Raw genomic sequence first — 19685 nt, forward strand, 5'->3', positions numbered from 1 at the left:
GGGATAAAAAAAGGAACATCTGTAGAAACCATGAAGAATATTTGGCTGAGCAGAAGTGTAATCAGATGCATGTTCAACAGCAGAGTGTCCTCTGCCAACAGCAGGACCTGGGAGAATTAGTTTCAGACTGCACAGAGTTAAAAGTAATTATCTAGCGCAGTGACTTATGGCTGCTTTGTGGTGCTAAGAAGTCTTTGTCTGCTTGGATTGTGCAGGACCCAGCAAAGATAGTTCTGGGCATAGAGGTGAGCTCTGTCCTAAGCAATTTAAAACTGAACGCGGAGAAGAAAGGTTGGTAAGGAAGCAGCAGGCATCGCAGCAGAGGTGCAGCGAGAGCTTTTGCATTCTAGTAAATGCTCTGGATTCTTGGCCAAACTGATCCTTTGCACAAACTAGCCTGGTTTTTCAGCACCGTCTTGAAGTGAGGGAAAGTGAGACAAAGACAGTGGGAGCAGGAATGCCAGGTGTCAGCAGAGAGTGAGCTGTATAGGAACTGTATCCCAAAACTGCCCAACCAACTCTTTCAACAAATCACTTTCTGTCTTTAAAGCCTAGCAGATTTCTCCATTTCCCCCATCTTCCCTTTTTCCTGGCAACACAGTGCATTTCTTGTGATAGTGTCTTTACTTTCTCACAGCCTGGTCACTCCAACCATGGGAACATTTTACTTTGCAGTTTGACCCTCTAATCCCCAATTTCCCTGCCTGGTCAGATCACTTTAACCCCCACTGAATCCTTGCTTTTCTTGTAGTAGCTTTTCCCTCTTTCCACTGTAGTACTAGAGAATGTCTATCACTGCACAAATTCCATCAGGTGTTTTGGGGATTGCAACCTTTATGTAGGACACAACAGATGCCTCTCATTTTTCCTAGATGAAAATATACACCATGGTGAGCATCCTATTTTGAAGGCTGGTCTAAGACATGGCTTGACAAAGAATATGAGAACAGGAGAAATGATAACACTTCCCTGAAATGCTCTTCTGGCTTCCAACAAATTACAGTGTAGAAACTTTTCAAGCAGGGTTCCTGGGTGTTTACCTCCAGCAGACTTCTCTGCAGCTCTTCAGGCCAGGGATGGAAGAAGAAGCACAGAGCAGTCAGGAAACTTAGGCTGAGTGAGGAGGAGGATCCCTGTGCAATGTGGAGTGCTTTGCCACGCTCAGTTGTTGGTGCTGGGGCACCAAGATGGTCTCTCACTGTGACATTAGTACATGTGTAAATAAGCATGATGGAGCTTATGGTAACAGCTCGGAGATTGGAGCAGGGCTGCTGCAGTGCTGGACCAAGACTCCTGCCTGGGAGTGACCCTGTTGTAGTGCAGCATGAGCTGCTCTCCTGAGCTGCCACTTGTGAGCACAAGAAAATTAATATCGTGGAGCTTTACCAAGTTCCATTAGATGTCTTGAAGTTATGCATGCTTGTTGAACAGAGCTGTATGCACAGCAGATGAAGGCATCAGAGGAAAAGCAATTCCTTCCAGACCCCTTCTCTCTATCCAGAGACTGTTATGAATGTGATGTCATTGTTCTGTTCTTATCTGTCTCTTCCCTCCATCTCCTAGCTCTGTTCTGAATGACTTTGGCATTCAAAGCTGATGTCTCTACACAGAGCAGAGTAATTATACCATGATCTCAATGTGGTTTTCATGACAGCATTAACAAAACATTTCTTATTTATGGGTCTTTCTCGCTGGCAGTTTCTCTAGCTCTAAGAGTGTTCCAGTATCTTTCTACATTCCTGTCTCCCCACAGAATGGATTTGAAATAAAAACTTTGCTTGCAGAGTTGTCACGTGGAGTGGCATAAGAGGAGGAGTCAGTCAGGATGAAGAAAGGTTGTGCTCTGGTAGATTGTGCGGAGAATTATGGAGGTGTTTTGTCTCATCTGAGGTGATAAAGGACAATAGAAGTGCTCAGGCTCACGATGGCTCAGGGCTAACCCACCTCGAGTGGGATGCAGTACAGGGAACAGCCACCTTGGCACAGATGGTCCTGTGTGAGAGCAGCCAGACCCCACCCCAGGCTGGCTGTGCTAATCTAATGACCCAGGGTCTTCTCTCTTGTAATAACAAAAGGCTAGGTCAAAGCATTTTCTGAGACATGCTTTAGTTTAACACTAATCATAAATACAGGGAGAACAGGAGGAGATTGTTACTCAGTGATATATGGGAAGTTTGGCAAACGGCTTTTGCAGCCTTCTCTGGCCTGAAATATTGCTGATATTGTGAGTCCAACAGTCAGCGCTTGTGATATTGCAATTTGAAAATGTGCTTTCTGAAACCCTTCTGTATGTCAGGTTTCAGTATGCCAGTCGGTTCTGAGATGAGCCATTAACCAAAGCAAAGGCTGCTAATTTCAGCTTGGTTAAATGGCTGAAAGAAAGTACTACAGCTTGTCTTGGTCACCTTCTTTGGAATTTTGTGCCTCTCTCTTATTGAGGTTTGCTCTTCTGTGTTAAAACATCATGCATATATCGAGGCTTTTATTATTACAGTTGGGAAGTACTCCAAGTCCTGGCTTGCCAGAAGGTTACACCCTGCTAATGGCAAAAGAAACTGTTCACTAACGCAGGGACAAATAGGTTTTACAGGCTATGGATAGTTGTTAAAAGGTGCAGGAATGCTGCCTGGTGAATTACTGGAATCTGAACAGCAAAAAGTGCCTTGCTGAAAGGGCATCCACAGAAAACAGACGCATTTTTGTGTGTGGTTTGACCCTTCTCCATTTTTTCACACTGCTCTGAAGGGCTTAAGTCAGTGCTGACTTGTTTTAGTTGCCTATGAGTGCGGAGTCCTGGGTTTTTTTATGTGATGAGAACCTTCTTTTGCTTGATGGAGGGATCAGAGGTGCCTGGGTAAGGAGCAAACTGTGCCCGCTGCTGTGGGTGGACTTTCTCAACACTGCAATTTTTCCCGAAGATGCCCAGGCTCTGCCCTCGACTGGTGTTGGAGGTGCAATCAAGGCTGAGGAGGCAAAGTGATTTCTTTCCAGTTACCCAGGCAGCCAGCGGCCAGGCTGAGATCCCTCCCTGGGCAGCAAAGTCAAGGACATCGAGCCAAGCGCTCCGCCCCCTGCCTTCCTCGGCTCTTCCACTAGGATCGTCAGTGAAGAGGAGTCCAAACCACACAATTCAGCTTTTGGCAAAAGATCTGGAGTTTGGGAGTATTCAGACCCACCTCTTACTGTGCAGGAATACAGCAATTTTTTCTGTAGAGAGCAAGAAAACCTTCCCACTTCCAAATGCATCCTGCAGGTACAGATGCAAGAGCAGATGAGAAGTGTTGCTTTGTTTGGTTTCCCTATATAAGTTTTCCAGGAAGGAGTCAGATGGCCAGAGTTATGCAAACCAAATGGATCCTCTTTTGTTTAGAGCAGAAGAAAATAGTCACTCATTTTTGTGGTGAAACACAAACATTCTCCAAACAAAATAAGCTCTCCCTGTAGCCAGCCTGGCCAGCCACAGGTCCCTCGTGGGACTGCGGGTCTGATAAACTTTCTACAGAGGCATAGGCTTGGATGCAAGCTGGGGTGGGAAGGGAGAGAAAGAGAAACAAAAAGCTAATGACATCTAAGTAAAAGGCCTCGCAAAATTAAGCCAGTTTCTCTTTTAGCGAATGCTGGCACAGAGGATTCTTTGGCCTTTGCTGCCAGTGTTAGCAGAGAAGAAAACAAGACCTTGATCTTCATTCTCTTGGCATGTGTGCACTGGGACAATGCCATAAATCTATGGGAGTTAGTGATGTCTTCATAAATCAGGGTAAGAGCGGGGCTGCAGGGCCAGACTCGCCACCACTGCGCATCTGCCCTGCTTCTGCAAGATTAGAAATGCTGCTGGTTGGATTTGGTGACTCCATGGCAAATCCAAATGTGTGATGCAAGCTCACGGTAAATTCAGTAGGATGTAGGGGAGTGCATTCTACCTCTACAATGCGTACTTTAAATGCTTATTGTCTTTCTGCCTCTCTCTTAATGAGGACATCATCTTCCAGACATTATGGGGCTGGAAAAGGGATACCTCGTGCTAAAACCAGCTGCTCCTGAGGATGAGTGTAGGGGAACTGTTTGCGTTCTTGCACTGAAGCTACTGGAAAGCAGCGGTGATGAGGCATTTTCCAGGCCACCAGCAGGAGAAGGGGTCTAGAGGGATCACCAAAGCCTGGAGGTTGCTCTCTGTAGGTGAACCATGATGCAGAAGCAAAGCCTGTTGGTGAAAACCGTATCCAGCTTCCTAAAATGTTTCACCTTCAGCTGGTTGCTGTGTCAAACAGTCCTTAACAAAATAAGTGCTGCGGGTAACCCAAAAATTCAAGAGTGTAAATAGGCCTGGGATCTGCTGGAAGCTGGAAATGTAAGGAAAACTTCAGCAGAGGTTACAAATTTCATTACCACGTCATTTTTTTTAATAAAGTGTGAAAAATAAACATTTCCTAACCTGCTTGAGGAAATAATCATTTATATTACAGCCAAAGCAAAGAAATACTCTGGTATGAAACAGGGATTACAACGTGTGATAGGAATTACTAGAGGAATATTACTGCTTTCTAAAATTTTGTATTGAGTGCAAACCTTTCCTTGTCTGGGGAAGAGTGCTGGATTTGGTAAGTTCTGTGTCTGCATGTGAGGATGAACTCTTACAGTCTGCATCTTTTATCTTTATGCCTCATCCACTGCAGTGCAATCGTAGAATCATAAATCATACAATAGTTTGGGTTGGAAGGGACCTTAAAGATCATCTAGTTCAAACCCCCTGCCATGGGCAGGGACACCTCCCACTGGATCAGGGGCTCCAAGCCCCATCCAACCTGACCTTGAACCCCTCCAGGGATGGGGCAGCCACCACTGCTCTGGGCAACCTGGGCCAGCGCCTCAGTGGTGAAGAAATTTTTCCTTATGTCTAGTCTAAATCTGCCCCTCTCCAGTTTATACCCATTCCCCCTCATCCTATCACAGTAAACGCGAGGTGCAGTTTGGTTTTCCTGAGGTACAGGATATCTGCTGTGACTTTGTCTTTACTCCATGGGCTAAAATCATGCCTACAGTTACCTCAGCATGACTGCTTTTTATCCCTCGTGCAGTGTTTGATCTTGTTTATGTTTCAAGAGCGAGGAAAAACAGTATTTAAGCTTGGACTTCAGCACCTCTGTTACTGATCAGGTAATCAATGCCAACATTTCGTTTTTCCAGATGAGAAGCCTTTTGTAGTGGAAGATACCTACTTACTCTGCCCAGCACCTGTGCTACGAGAAGTTGGCATGTATGTTTTTTATATATATTCAAATATTTACTTTGCCTGTGGGAAAATGAGTTTGGGTCATTCCACTGTATTTTGTCCTTCTGTGCATATGGTTAAGCACCATTGTCTCTTGTGCTTGCCTGGTGAACTGGCAGTTGTGCACTGGAGCACAGGGAGGGGACAGCAGCAGCAGCAGTGGGAATTAACCTTTGCCAAAAGCTCTTCTGTGCATGAAGAGCCCAGTTGCCAGAGGATATTATCCAGTAGAGGGCTGTGGACTAGCTTGCCTGACTTATTTGTTGTGGGTATTTTTCAGGGAAGCAGCTCTTCAAGTCAGCATGAATGATGGTCTGAGCTTCATCTCCAGCTCCGTCATCATCTCCAGCACTCACTGTGTAAGTTTTGATTCATACACTTAAAACGATGCAGTAGGATGGTGGCGCTTAACAAGAGTTGTTTGATACACCAGTATTACAGCTTCTAAGTTGACTGCAGACCAGAAAGTTAGGTCTGTTTGAAAGTCTGGAGCCGAAGTATGACAGCCAGAAAGATGTGGAATGAAGTAATAGTAACAAGCAAGGAGGTTTTATTCCCTGTGTAAAAAGGAGCAGTCAGTGCTTTGGGTTTCCTGTGTGCTGTGTTTCAGAAATGATCAGGTTTGGAAAGGGATCTGGAGTGTCGTCTTCAAAAAGCTGCATCGCAGCTAGCAGCGACTTCACGTGGCAGCCCCACACTCACTTGGGTGGCAATGCTTTGAACCCCAATTTTGTTGCTCTCCAGAAATGGCTGTTCCATGGGAGCAGGCACAAAGCAAGGGACTTGTATCAGAAACGGTGTGACCAGCAGGGCCAGGGAGGTTATCCTCACTCTGGACTCGGCCCTGGTGAGACCGCTCCTCGAATCCTGGGGTCAGTTCTGGCCCCTCCCCACAAGAAGGATGTTGAGGCTCTGGAGTGAGTCCAGAGAAGAGCAACGAAGCTGGTGAGGGGGCTGGAGAACAAGGATTGCGAGGAGCGTCTGAGAGAGCTGGGGGTGTTTAGCCTGGAGAAGAGGAGGCTGAGGGGAGACCTCATTGCTCTCTGCAACTCCCTGAGAGGAGGTTGTGGAGAGGAGGGAGCTGGGCTCTTCTCCCAAGGGACAGGGGACAGGACGAGAGGGAATGGCCTCAAGCTCCACCAGGGGAGGGTCAGGCTGGACATCAGGAAAGAATTTTTCACAGAAAGGGTGATTGGTCCCTGGCAGAGGCTGCCCAGGGAGGGGGTTGAGTCCCCTTCCCTGGAGGGGTTTAAGGGACGGGTGGACGAGGTGCTGAGGGACATGAGTTAGTATTTGATAGGAATGGTTGGACTCGATGATCTGGTGGGTCTTTTCCAACGCGGTGATTCTATGATTCTATGACTTGACAGCCTCATGGGTTTTACCAGTTCTTTATTTTTTTACGTAGCTCCACAACAAACCCTTCCTTTGCAACATGTAAATAATCTGCATATATCCCATTTTCCCTGTAAACAATACCTGTCCTGTTCTGCCCAGCCCTTCAGGGACTGTCTGGAGGGAATCCAGGGAGGAAAACTCCCTTAAGAGCATAGTTAAAGCAGACAGATACATTCCCAGCAAGTAAAGGCCAGAAACAAACAATTAGAAGTCAGTCAGACTTTGTCTCCTAAGCCATGCATGCAGGCATTTAAAGATCAGAACAGATAGATCCAAAACACTGAACTATCTAAAAAGCTTTTTTATCACCCTAGCTGGCAAAAAAATTAGTGTAGGTTTTCATGGTAAGAGAATTGACCCAGTTTCTCACAAATAACAGGGCAAAGCTGTTTTATACTAGCGCAGGTCCCGACCTTCATCTAATATCCAAAGACTCCTAGGAATGAGGCAGCTAAAGAAAAGTCAATTTTATTGAGCAGTGAAAGAAGAAAGAAAACACTTTTCATCTTAGAGAGACAGGTCACTTTCTGGAAAGAAACAAGGGCTCAAAGCCTTTGCCTTTTCTAGGAGCGCATCACGGTTTCACTGCTGTAAGGCCCAGCTCCGGCGACAGCCAGATGCGAGGAGGGAAGAGGCTCAGAGCTTCTGGGCTCACGCTGTTTGCTAACACCAAGTGCCAGCTGCTGAAAATGGGATACCGGGATTTTTTGCCTTGCCCAGTGCTGTAATTTTTGTGAGGGTGCCAGTTCAGAGTGATTTTCGCAGACTCTGCTGCCTTTGTATTCAAATATTGAATGCGTGGCAGAAAGTGTTCTGTGCACTTGTCCTCTTTAGGAAGCTCTGAGTGCAGTGGTGAGCTCACCCCTCTAGGACAAACTGACTCCTGCTGGGAACAGACAGATTTTGCTCATCACATGCTGCCTAACTGAAGTTATTATTTGCACTTTTTCCTCTTGAGGTGTAAAATCAGCATTTCAACAGGCTGCCCAGGGAGGGGGTTGAGTCACCTTCCCTGGAGGGGTTTAAGGGACGGGTGGATGAGGCGCTGAGGGACATGGGTTAGTGATTGATGGGAATGGTTGGACTCGATGATCCGGTGGGTCTCTTCCAACTTGGTTATTCTATGATTCTAAGGTTAGGAACGGAGGGAGATGTGATGACTGACCTTGTCTCCTTCCTAGCCTGAGATACACTAAAATACATCTACCCTAAGAGCTGTAAGAGATACTGCTCATCGAATCTATCAGCATCAAACTAGACCTCACTGTCTGAACACTGTTTGGGATATGAAGGTTTTTGTTTTGTTCTGAGGAGTTGTACGTACCACTGGAACTGCCTTAGAGCTTTCAAACGCAGGCACTTGGCAGTCCTGGACTGCAGGTGTCCACTGTGCTTTGAGGGACTTGTCATTCCCCCACCTTTCTGCTTCCTGAAATGTAGCAGGCATCAAGGTTTTCAGCCCAAAAGACATGCAGGGGGTGTCAGAAATTAAAAGATATTGGTTTTATTGTATTCTGCTTTTTGCTTAACTTCTCGTGCTTTCCAGTGTCTGAGTATGAATGTGATTTTATAAGCCTCTATACCTCCTTCTCCATGGGACTCAAGGAACTGCTGGTTTAGGTTCCCAAAATACAATAGCCAGAAATGCTTCAGTTTGGGGTTTCCAAGCTAGGTAATTGATTTTTTCATTTAACCAAAGAAATCAGAAGAAGGTGTGGGAGAAACTTGTAAAGATGCTTTTGTTGCAGAAGTTCATTCCGCATTTTCATTTTAAAGTACATTTTGGGAAGACTTGCAGTCACATAAAGATGATCTCAGCTTGATCAGGTGGAGCAAAATCTCCACTTAAAAAAGAACCAAAATTCTTCTCAGCTGGCCCGGTGATCCTCAAGCCTGAGGCACCAAACTGTCCTTAGGAGGTCTTGGAGGATTTTATTTCATTTTTTCTTCCTGGGGATCTTCAATGTAAGATTTTAGAGGCAAGAGAGTTGATTAAATCACTTGTGTATGTACCAATTTGGAATTTGCCCAGGCACTTTAGCCAACAAATGAAACTCTGCATGCAAGGTCTGTCTGATGCGTAAGTCAGAGAAAAGCTTGACCCCCTGATCTCAGCCTGCGGTGGCCTTTAGATAGAGGTCGAGCTGTCTTTTTCTGGAGATGATAAAAAGCATTGACTGCAAAATTGCATGGGACTGCTCAGATTTCAGAGTGTGGTCTTTAATGCAAAAAAGAGTAAAAGAAAGAAAAACAACATAGGATTATGTTAGTAGAGGAGAATTTTTTTGTTTCGGTGAACGCGACTCTTTCTCCCACACTCGTGATAATTCCTCAGGAATAGTGCTTTTGATGGGGCTTGTTACCATCTTGGGTTTCTGGTGGCTCTGGGGTCTACTCTGCAGTGCTACAGACTAGGAGAAGTCTGGCTGGAGAGCTGCCTGGAGGAGAAGGACCTGGGGGTGTTGGTTGAACAGGAGCCAGCAGGGGCCCAGGGGGCCAAGAAGGCCAAGGGCATCTTGGCTTGGATCAGACACGGCGTGACCAGCAGGGCCAGGGAGGTTCTTCTCCCTCTGGACTCGGCCCTGGGGAGACCGCTCCTCAAATCCTGGGGTCAGTTCTGGCCCCTCACCACAAGAAGGATGTTGAGGCTCTGGAGCGAGTCCAGAGAAGAGCAACGAAGCTGGGGAAGGGGCTGGAGAACAAGGATTCCGAGGAGTGACTGAGAGAGCTGGGGGTGTTTAGGCTGGAGAAGAGGAGGCTGAGGGGAGACCTCATTGCTCTCTGCAACTTCCTGAGAGGAGGTTGTGGAGAGGAGGGAGCTGGGCTCTTCTCCCAAGGGACAGGGGACAGGACGAGAGGGAATTTTTCACGGAAAGGGTCACTGGGCAGTGGCAGAGGCTGCCCAGGGAGGGGGTTGAGTCCCCTTCCCTGGAGGGGTTTAAGGGACGGGTGGATGAGGTGCTGAGGAACATGGTTTAGTGATTGACGGGAATGGTTGGACTCGATGATCCGGTGGGTCTCTTCCAACCTGGTGATTCTATGATTCTAATGGGAAACCTGGTTGGGCAATGCTAGATGCCCTCAAGATGATAAAGCTTTAAAGCACAGATCCATCAGTCAGGAGTGGGAAATAAAGGATGCTGGGGGGAAGAGCAGGGCATTGCGCACATTGCTTTGAGCTTATCAAGCAAGCCTGCCTCAGGTGCCACAGCCCTGCAGGTGTTGAGGGGCTGCAGCATGCTTCCTTGTGGGTTCCCAGGTGATGCAGGGCAAGAAGGGGGATGTACTTCATGGGAGAAGAGGGGAGGGCTGTGCCCTGCTCATCCTCGTGGGACGCCTGCAGCAGCCCTGGCTCAGTAGACAGGGTAAGGAGGTCTGTGGACAGCATGGGCTTTGCTTGTTGGAAGGATGCAATGATTTCCATTTATCTGTCAAAAATGGGCCAGACGCAGGAGCTTCTGTGGCTCGGCAAAGCATTTGTTTTGTTAAATTATGGAATGCAGCTGAAACCCTCTAGCTTGGGGCAGAACGATACTGCGTCTAAACATCAAGCCTGCGTGTGCCCTCGCTGGGGATGGCCAACGCTATTTTTCATTCAAAGGTTTTGCTGACTGCACACCCTGGACTGAGGATTACTGGCTGGCTTCTGGTAAAGCTGTTCACAGTGGCTCAGGTTATTTCAGAAGCAAGAGGGTAACGCAGAATAAATCAGGGGCTGCAGACAGAGGTTTAATCCTGCTCCCCACTAACTTACGTATTGCCTAGTTAAACTTAAGAAAGGGCTGTCCTGAGTGTAATTGAGGGTGTTATTTGGCCTGGGCTATGTGTCCACTGGCAACTATCCCAACAGAAGAGGGGAATGGCTGGAATGACTGTTCTTAAGGTTTGGAGACAGCATGCTGTTTATACACTTAGCTGGAGGATAAGATGCCAGCATCTCCAGTGTGACAAAGCTCAGCTGGCTGGAAGTATTTGATGAATTGGTCTCTTGGCTTGCTTGTCCTGGAGGGTTACTGATTTATTTCTCTGAAGTTGGTTTTTCAATAGCTATACCTTTTAAATAATATTTTTCTTTCATTTGGAAGTTGCTGGAGGTGGGGTGGGGGGTGGGATGCCCTCCTTCCAAGCAGAGGCCAATAAGGTTGTGTTGTTACTGCATTGCTGAAGCAAAAGACCGCAAATCCACGCAGGGACTTTCAGGGAAGCTCTGCAGCTGACAGGAGATGCTAAAAGGTAGCTCTGAATACTGAAGCCTGCAAAGCCTGGGCACACGGAGGGGCAGGACCCATGCTTCTACTGAAATGGACTTGTGGGGTGTGGCATCCCACTGGCCCAGAGGGGAAAATGGGCTTGTTCCCCTGAGTTCTTTTGAACAAAGTAATCTCTCCTCTATGGAATCCAATGTGGATTTCAAGGCCTTCCTCTCTCCAGCCCTTGGAATCGATTGTGAATGCTTGGACTGAGATTTTAGGAGTTTACACTTGAAAGCATCGTTTAGGAGGTTTGTGGATGTACCCTGAGCATCTGTTTAGCAACTGGGTCCTCCAGTTCTGAGTGCCAAGGAGGCAGTTTGTTTGTAAATAATGTTTAGCTATCAGAACTTGCCACTCTGTCTCTGTTGCTTGTCTCAACTTAGACAGAGGCCCCTTCTGGGGAGCAAGACCCCTTGCACTCACCCACACCCTTCTCCTGCTGCTGATATTCTTTTCTCCTTGGGTTTTGTACTCCAGCTGTAATTGCTGAGGTGACTCACTCCAGGTGCTGTGTAACCTCAGAAGGCAAAGCCAGATCCTGCCCCCAAATTGCTGCAGTCTAACCCCCTTGCAGCAAGGCTATTTACTTCAGATGTTACAATATTCTTGTTCTCAGCTTTCCAGTGTCTCAGAAAGGCATCATCTCCCAGGGTGGGCTGGGCTGGCTGCTCTGCGGGTTAACTTGATGCCTTTGTTCTCCGCTGCAGAAGTCTCCGTGCAGTGCGCTGTCAGGGGCCAAGAGTAGCCAGTAACAGATTAAAGGTGTCAGGGAATACAACAAGGGCTTCAGAAACAATTGTACAAATCTACATCTGATTTTGCAGCTTGTGAATGGTGTATTGTGGAGCATTGTGTCCCCCACCTAGAGTATTGTGTCCAGTTCTGGAATCCTCAACATAAGAAGGAGATGGAGCTGTTGGAACGGGTCCAGAGGAGGCTACAAAGATGATCCGGGAGCTGGAGCAGCTCCCGTAGGAGGACAGGTTGAGAGAGTTTGGGTTGTTCAGCCTGGAGAAGAGAAGGCTCTGAGGAGACCTTAGAGTGACCTTTGAGTACCTGAAGGGGCTCAAGAAAGCTGGGGAGGGACTGTTTCCAAAGGCTTGTAGTAGGACGGGGGGCAATGGGGATAAACTGGAGAGGGGCAGATTTAGACTGGACACAAGGAACTAGTCTCTTCACCATGAGGGTGGGGGGCCCTGGTGCAGGTTGCCCGGGGAAGTGGTAGCTGCCCCATCCCTGGAGGGGTTCAAGGCCAGGTTGGATGGGGCTTGGAGCCCCTGATCCAGTGGGAGGTGTCCCTGCCCATGGCAGGGGTGGGACTGGATGATCTTTGAGGTCCCTTCCAACCTAAACTACTCTATGATTCTGTGATTTACCAAAGAGACATTAAGGCAGAAATAAAGAATAAGGGTGCCTCCAGTCCCAGTCTGGAAGCTGACAACTTAAAGTGCTACAGGTGTTATTGTGTGGCAGCACACTTTCTACCTTTTATTTGATAGACCAGAATATATTAATTGGATGACACATAATTAATGATGAGAGCTTAAAAAGCAGTTTCATTCTGCTGCTGACATCACTGGACCTTTGATAACTGAAGGCACCAAGAACTCTCTGGTAAATGTAAAAATCCCATCTTGCAACAGCAATAATATCATAGAATCATAGAATCACCAGGTTGGAAAAGACCCACTGGATCATTGAGTCCAACCATTCCCATCAATCTCTAACCCATGTCCCTCAGCACCTCGTCCACCCGTCCCTTAAACCCCTCCAGGGAAGGGGACTCAACCCCCTCCCTGGGCAGCCTCTGCCAGTGGGTGAGGAAAAAGATCACAAATGCAATGGGATCTGAGCATCCACAGCTTCCGCAAGTGCTGAGACTAAACCAAAACTGAATTAGTCCTTCTTCCTCAGCAAGTGTTGTCAGGAAAGCGAATGTGTGGTAGAGGAAATCATTTACAAGGCAGCAGGGAGAGGCAGGAAGTCCTCCTGCTCTGCTGGCTGGAGGGTTGCTGCCAAGTCCTTCGGTGCGAAGAGAGCATCTCGGAGAGCAGCCAGGATGCGAATTAAAATAAGTCTTTGTTAATTTTCTAAAATCCTCCCAGAGGAGGAAAGAACACTAATGACCTCTTGCGCTGGTAACTCTCGGACTCAGAACTGGAATGGGAGTGAAAAACCGCAGGGCTGCAGTGGCAGTGTGAGGCAGATCTTCCTGGGCAGACCACGACGGGAAGAGCAAGGAGCATTATAGGTGATATTCCCATAGCCCCTAACTCAATAAGTGAGAAATGCATGATGCTTCTTTGCGAGTCCAGAGAAGAGCAACAAAGCTGGTGAGGGAGTGGAGAACAAGGATTATGAGGAGTGGCTGAGAGAGCTGGGGGTGTTTAGGCTGGAGAAGAGGAGGCTGAGGGGAGACCTCATTGCTCTCTGCAACTCCCTGAGAGGAGGTTGTGGAGAGGAGGGAGCTGGGCTCTTCTCCCAAGGGACAGGGGACAGGACGAGAGGGAATGGCCTCAAGCTCCACCAGGGGAGGTTCAGGCTGGACATTAGGAAAGAATTTTTCACAGAAAGGGTGATTGGTCCCTGGCAGAGGCTGCCCAGGGAGGTGGTTGAGTCCCCTTCCCTGGAGGGGTTTAAGGGACGGGTGGACGAGGTGCTGAGGGACATGGGTTAGTGATTGAAGGGAATGGTTGGACTCAATGATCCAGTGGGTCTCTTCCAACCTGGTGATTGTATGATTCTATGATTCTATGTCAAGGTCAGACAATGGAGGCACATAGGCTGGAAGAGCATTTCTGTGGCAGGACATTAGACTTGCCTTAGACTAGCATGGACTGAAACTCATTTCCACTGAGCTCCTAATGAATGTCTTCCCAGTTCACAACCTGTTCCTTCAGGAGGGCAGAGAGGGGAGTTGTGCCTGCAAAACAGCGTGCCTGTCAGCTGAAAAGGGACACATTGAGTCAGGACAGTTTGGCGAAGGAACGCATTTGACAGCCATGTGCAGTGCCTAAGCTGGGCTTGCCCGTGTACTCTAGGGTCCTGCACACCTACCAGAGTTGCTGGTTCTCCGAAACCACTCCTGGTTGAGAAGGGCTCCAAAACCACTCCTGGCTGGCAGTTGGGTCAAGCCAAGTCTTGGCTGTGGAACAGGGGTTTCTGGAAAGGACATAGACTCATAGAATAGTTTGAGTTGGAAGGGACCTCAAATATCATCCAGTTCCAACCCTCTGCCATGGGCAGGGACACCTCCCACTGGATCAGGGGCTCCAAGCCCCATCCAACCTGCCCTTGAACCCCTCCAGGGATGGGGCAGCCACCAGTTCCCCGGGCAACCTGGGCCAGGGCCTCCCCACACTCATGGTGAAGAAATTCTTCCTTATGTCTAGTCTACATCTGCCCCTCTCCAGTTTATACCCGTTGCCCTCATCCTATCACTACAAGCCTCTGTAAACAATCCCTCCCCATTATTATTGCTACTACATGCATAGAAGGGAATGGGTGCAGCAGCTTTTTGCACCTGGCAGCAACCTGGGGCAACAGAAAGGCTTGCAGAGGCAGGTCAGACAACTGGTTATCTTATCATGAAGAAGTTAACTTGGTGGCGACTGTTACTAAATGGCTCAGGATGCTGGCGAGGTGACAGGTGGGAAGCAGCTCTACCATTCTGGAAAGAAATAATCCCTCTGCTTTTCTGGTTCCAGTTTCAAGGGTGCAGGAGCCACTGCAGTCAGCTAAAAAAAGAGAACTCTGTCTCTTAGCTTGGACAGGTTTGCATTTGGTAAAAGGACCAGGTACAGGCACAGCTTTATTATGTCTCAGTGTCCTGATCTTCCTGTAGCTGTTTGACAGAGTGAAGGAATTGGCACCTTTGAGTTAAACAAGAGCGAGTGGGTTTGATCTTCAAATCTGGTGAAAGAAAAAGTTGGAAAAAACAAGAAAACCCCACAGGCTTGTAGTGAAAACTAACCATGTCCTTTAACCAGGGGTTTTTTTTATTCAAGAGAAATGCAATTCAGGGCTAAAGCAGGGTTTTTTTCAATTGTGACTTTGTTCTGGGCTGCACACTTAAGGCTCTGCTGATTATCAGGGCTCCCGAGTCTGCAGGCAATTAAAGTGCATTTACTGTGGTATCAATAGAGGCTTTATGAAACTGCAGAGGAAATTTAATGAGCAGTTGCCTCAGCCCTTGACCTGTATATTATTAGTTGAGGTATTGCTCTGGGGGAAGGCAGGGGCATACGATTGCAGGTTTGTTTCTCAAGTAAATTGCTCTGAAATGCTTCATGCTGCAAGTATAATGGGCAAGGAATGTTTTTGCTAACGCAGGTTACCCCAAGAGCTAAATATATGGAGGCTATTTCACTCTAATATTGCTACCTAGGCTGGTTTAGAACACCCTGAAGTGTGGTGGGCATGTTACAAACAGCATGTTCCTGTGGTTTGGAAAGTAGAGATTCACAAAACAAACATTGGAGGTGGGGGCAGAATCACAGAGTGGATCTTTGAGAAGTTTTGATTTGGAAACAGCAGTTTGCGGGTGTGCAGGCTTTTCCTGTGACAGAGCTGGAATTATCTAGAAATGTGCTATAATCTCTGCTCACATGTGCACCTTGAACTGCGAAATCCCATTTCATATTGAAGTTGAAACAGAGCACTTTGAAACGGTGTGTTTGAAACAAAAAGTTTCATTTTATTGAAATGTTTTGCTGTTGAAAATGTGATTTCAAGTTAAACAGAGTTTCAGAAGGAAGCATCCCAAGCACGTCTTGTGTGGGTCTTGCTGGCATGCTCTTAGCCTTGTCAAGCTCGTGGCAATGTGCCTGTTACCTCTCCTGTTCTGCTCATGGGGCGCACGCGCGTTAACTCGAGCAAGGTGCTCCTCAGGGGTTTATTTAAGTGCTGCTTAAATGCTGCAACATGCTTGGAGGCGAGGCATTCCAGAGCTGGAGCCTGCTGTTCTCCTTGCAAAGAAATAAACCCAAATGCAGCCATAAATGGTTGTTGTTATGACAAAGCCTAATTCCACAGAATTTTGTCTGCTATTATCCCAGTTGCTGTTCACCTCCTGATAGGGATCTGACATGTTTCTTGCTAAGGAATGCCTTGAGGTACAAATGGAAAGCAAAATAACTACTTAGGTTTCACCTCAGAGATTTTGTTGTTTAGCTACAGGCTTGGGGGACACGCGATGGCTGTTCCAGAGCAGGAACTCTCAGAACTCCATCAATGAGAGACCTCATTGCTCTCTCCAACTACCTGAAAGGAGGTTGTGGAGAGGAGGGTGATGGCCGCTTCTCCCAAGTGACAGGGGACAGGACAAGAGGGAATGGCCTCAAGCTCTGCCAGGGGAGGGTCAGGCTGGACATTAGGAAAAAATTCTTCACAGAAATGGTCATTGGGCATTGGAACAGGCTGTCCAGGGAGGGGTTGAGTCACTTTCCCTGGAGGTGTTTAAGGCATGGGTGGACGAGGTGCTGAGGGACATGGGTTAGTGATTGATGGGAATGGTTGGACTCGATGATCCGGTGGGTCTCTTCCAACCTGGTTATTCTATGATTCTATGATCACTCAGAACAGAAACTTTGCAGCCAACCATGCGCTGTCAGGGGAGCACTCAGGCTGCTGGTGTTGCTTCAGGGCAACTGTTCATGCAACCTGAACCTCAAAAGAGCTGATCTCAGGCCCACGATGTCCCAGTCACAAAGCCAAGGCTCTCACTCACCTCCAGGACAACATCTGAGGCCTGAGGAGGTGAGGTGACTCTTGCCTGGAGTGGCGTGATGTGACTGTGGAGATGCTCATCTATAGTTGGAGGGCAGGGAAGAGGTGCTGCTCCCTTCAATAGGTGCTGCTCCCTTCGATCGCTCCTGCAGAGAGGCTGTTATAAATGTGACACCTGAATTTTAGCAGTTAATATGGCCTCAAGCTCCGCCAGGGGAGGTTTAGGCTGGACATTAGGAAAAAATTCCTCACAGAAAGGGTCATTGGGCACTGGCAGAGGCTGCCCAGGGAGGGGGTCGAGTCCCCTTCCCTGGAGGGGTTTAAGGGACGGGTGGACGAGGTGCTGAGGGACATGGTTTAGTGTTTGATAGGAATGGTTGGACTCGATGATCCGGTGGGTCTCTTCCAACCTGGTGATTCTATGATTCTATGAATACGTTAAGTGATTGAAGGTGAGAAGTGGAGATATAAGCAGATGTTCAGTGGCATGAAGTCTTACCACTGCTTTTAGCCTTGCGTTCAGGTCTCCTGGTGCTGAAATTCAAGGGTCAGGAATTTTCTGTCAGAACTTGAAGCATTTTGTCTAACCTGATGAGATGACCCTGGGAGATGACAAAGAGGACAAAGGCCTTTGGACCTCAGCACCTCAGAATGATGAAGTGCCTGTCATCCAAAGACTTCTGAATCCCCCTCCCACTGATGAACAGGGAATACAATTGAAGAGGAAAAGCTCCTAACCACAGGGTTTTGTCATGTTGTGATTCTTTTCATAAACTCTCCCTCCAGACCCTGATGTGTTTAGTGCAGGATCCCAGACAAATTGCCTTACAGGCAAGGCACCAGCCCTGGGACTGGGCAGAGTTGAATCTTTCCATCAGTTCTGTCTTTCACAAGTCTTGCTAACACGTCTGTTTACCTGCAAACTTTCAAGTATTTCTTCCGAAGGAAAAGTTCGGCTTGTTTTCATAAGCATAAACACAGCAATCGGGGATTAGAATTGTTTTCCCTGAGCAAAGATCTTTCCTTGAAACAGAGGGAGTAATGATTACTCTTCCTTCTCACCACATGTTTGCCAGCTCAGTTTGGAGTGTGAACGCTCCAGGACAAGGATTTATTCATCATGTGGTGAAGTGAGGCTTCACCGGTGTTTATACTGGGCAGTAGAGCAAATAACACTGGAGAAGTGTTTTGTAAGCAAGCTTTCATCTCCCTTCAGCTCTGGAAGGAGAGGAGGGAAGCAGGTCATCACCAGAGGGGCATCTCATTTCACAGCACAGTGAACTTGGAAAAAGGACCTGAGAACACCCATCCTGGGTGACCTACAACAGGAGTTTCCTGCTTGCATCCACTGCTGAGCTTAGCACCTGCTCCACCAGCTTCACATGAGAGGCCAGCGAGGCAACGCAGTGCATTCAAGGGCACATGGTATTATTAAAAGACATCCAGACAAAACTCCTCCTTTAGCAGAGGAACACCTATTGCAAACAGGAGGGAATATGAATTCAGGATGGGGGAGGGTGTGATTGAGAGCTGCCCTGCAGAGAAGAACTTGAGGGAGCTGGTTGATGAGAAGCTCGACATGAGCCGGCAACGTGCGCTCACAGCCCAGTAACCAACCATGTCCTGGGCTGCATCCAAAGCAGTGTGGCCAGCAGGGCGAGGGAGGGGATTCTGCCCCTCTGCTCCTCTCTTGGGAGACCTCATCTGGAGTCCTGTGTCCAGTTCTGGAATCCTCAACGCAAGAAGGAGATGGAGCTGTTGGAACATGTTCAGAGGAGGCTACAAAGATGATCTGAGGTCTGGAGCACCTCCCATATGAGGACAGGCTGAGAGAGTTGGGTTTGTTCAGCCTGGAGAAGAGAAGGCTCTCAGGAGACCTTAGAGTGACTTTTCAGTACCTGAAGGGGCTGCAAGAAAGCTGGAGAGGGACTGTTCACAAAGGCTTGGAGTGATGGGATGAGGGGCAGTGGGTGTAAACTGGAGAGGGGCAGATTTAGACTGGACATGAGGAAGAATTTCTTCACTATGGGAGTGGTGAAGCACCAGAACAGGTTTCCCAGAGCAGTGGTGGCTGCCCCATCCCTGGAGGGGTTCAAGGCCAGGTTGGATGGGGCTTGGAGCCCCTGATCCAGGGGGAGGTGTCCCTGCCCATGGCAGGGGGTAGAATTGGATGGGCTTTGAGGTCCTTTCCAACCCAAACTATTCTATGATTCTGTGATTCTATGAATCAGCTAGCTTTTGTTTCCTTTTAGAAATTAAGCTGGATTGTTTCTGTTATATTAAAAAAAATCCAGTGTGTGATAAAATAAATGATAGTCATCAGCTTCTGTGGCTGTGATGGGAGCGACCTGGAGAGAGTAAGCCAGAACAGTGTTTCCTTCACAAGAAAAGCTGCCTGAGGCTCTCTGGTGTCAAAAGGCAGGGTTATTCTTTGTTTCACCTTCCCCTATTAACTAAAGGACATTAAACCTCTTTCTCCTTTCTCTGCAGGGAGAAAACCTCTCTCAGATTTTGGATGCTCATTCAAAACTGTAGTGAAGGTTTTCATAAAGCTTTGTAAAAACAGTGTTCTTTCCTCCCTGACACTGAAGGCTGCCAGCATGGTAGTGCTCTTCTGCTGGGAAAGTGTCAGGAAGACTTTTTCTAACGTGCAGGACACTGGATTGGGTTGCAGGGGACATTCACCTCTTCTCTGTCTCTGGAATAACGTTAAACGTGCTTCTTTTCTTTGTGACGTACCCCAGGTTTAACAGCGATAAATGTTATTGAAGTTGTTATTACTGGAGTTGCTCTGAAGTGAGACCTGGTTCCATGAGAAGGGCTGGAGAACAGGCCTTATGAGGAGCGTCTGAGAGAGCTGGGGGTGTTTAGCCTGGAGAAGAGGAGGCTGAGGGGAGACCTCATTGCTCTCTGCAACTCCTTGAAAGGAGGTTGTGGAGAGGAGGGAGCTGGGCTCTTCTCCCAAGGGACAGGGGACAGGACGAGAGGGAATGGCCTCAAGCTCCACCAGGGGAGGGTCAGGCTGGACATTAGGAAAG

General features: G+C 47.8%; 1 protein-coding gene across 2 annotated transcripts in view; it reads left to right on the forward strand.

Moving 5' to 3' along the window:
• Positions 1-19685, forward strand: part of ANTXR1 (ANTXR cell adhesion molecule 1) — a 108127-nt gene that overhangs the window by 35252 nt on the left and 53190 nt on the right. For both annotated transcript variants that reach the window (XM_069877731.1, XM_069877730.1), the window contains 2 exons: positions 5185-5254; positions 5550-5628. In XM_069877731.1, coding sequence (XP_069733832.1) covers positions 5185-5254; positions 5550-5628 — 149 coding nt within the window. The remainder of the gene's footprint in view (positions 1-5184; positions 5255-5549; positions 5629-19685) is intronic.

This window comes from Phaenicophaeus curvirostris, chromosome 27, assembly GCF_032191515.1.
Source record: "Phaenicophaeus curvirostris isolate KB17595 chromosome 27, BPBGC_Pcur_1.0, whole genome shotgun sequence".
NCBI classification, from domain to species: Eukaryota; Metazoa; Chordata; class Aves; order Cuculiformes; family Cuculidae; genus Phaenicophaeus; species Phaenicophaeus curvirostris.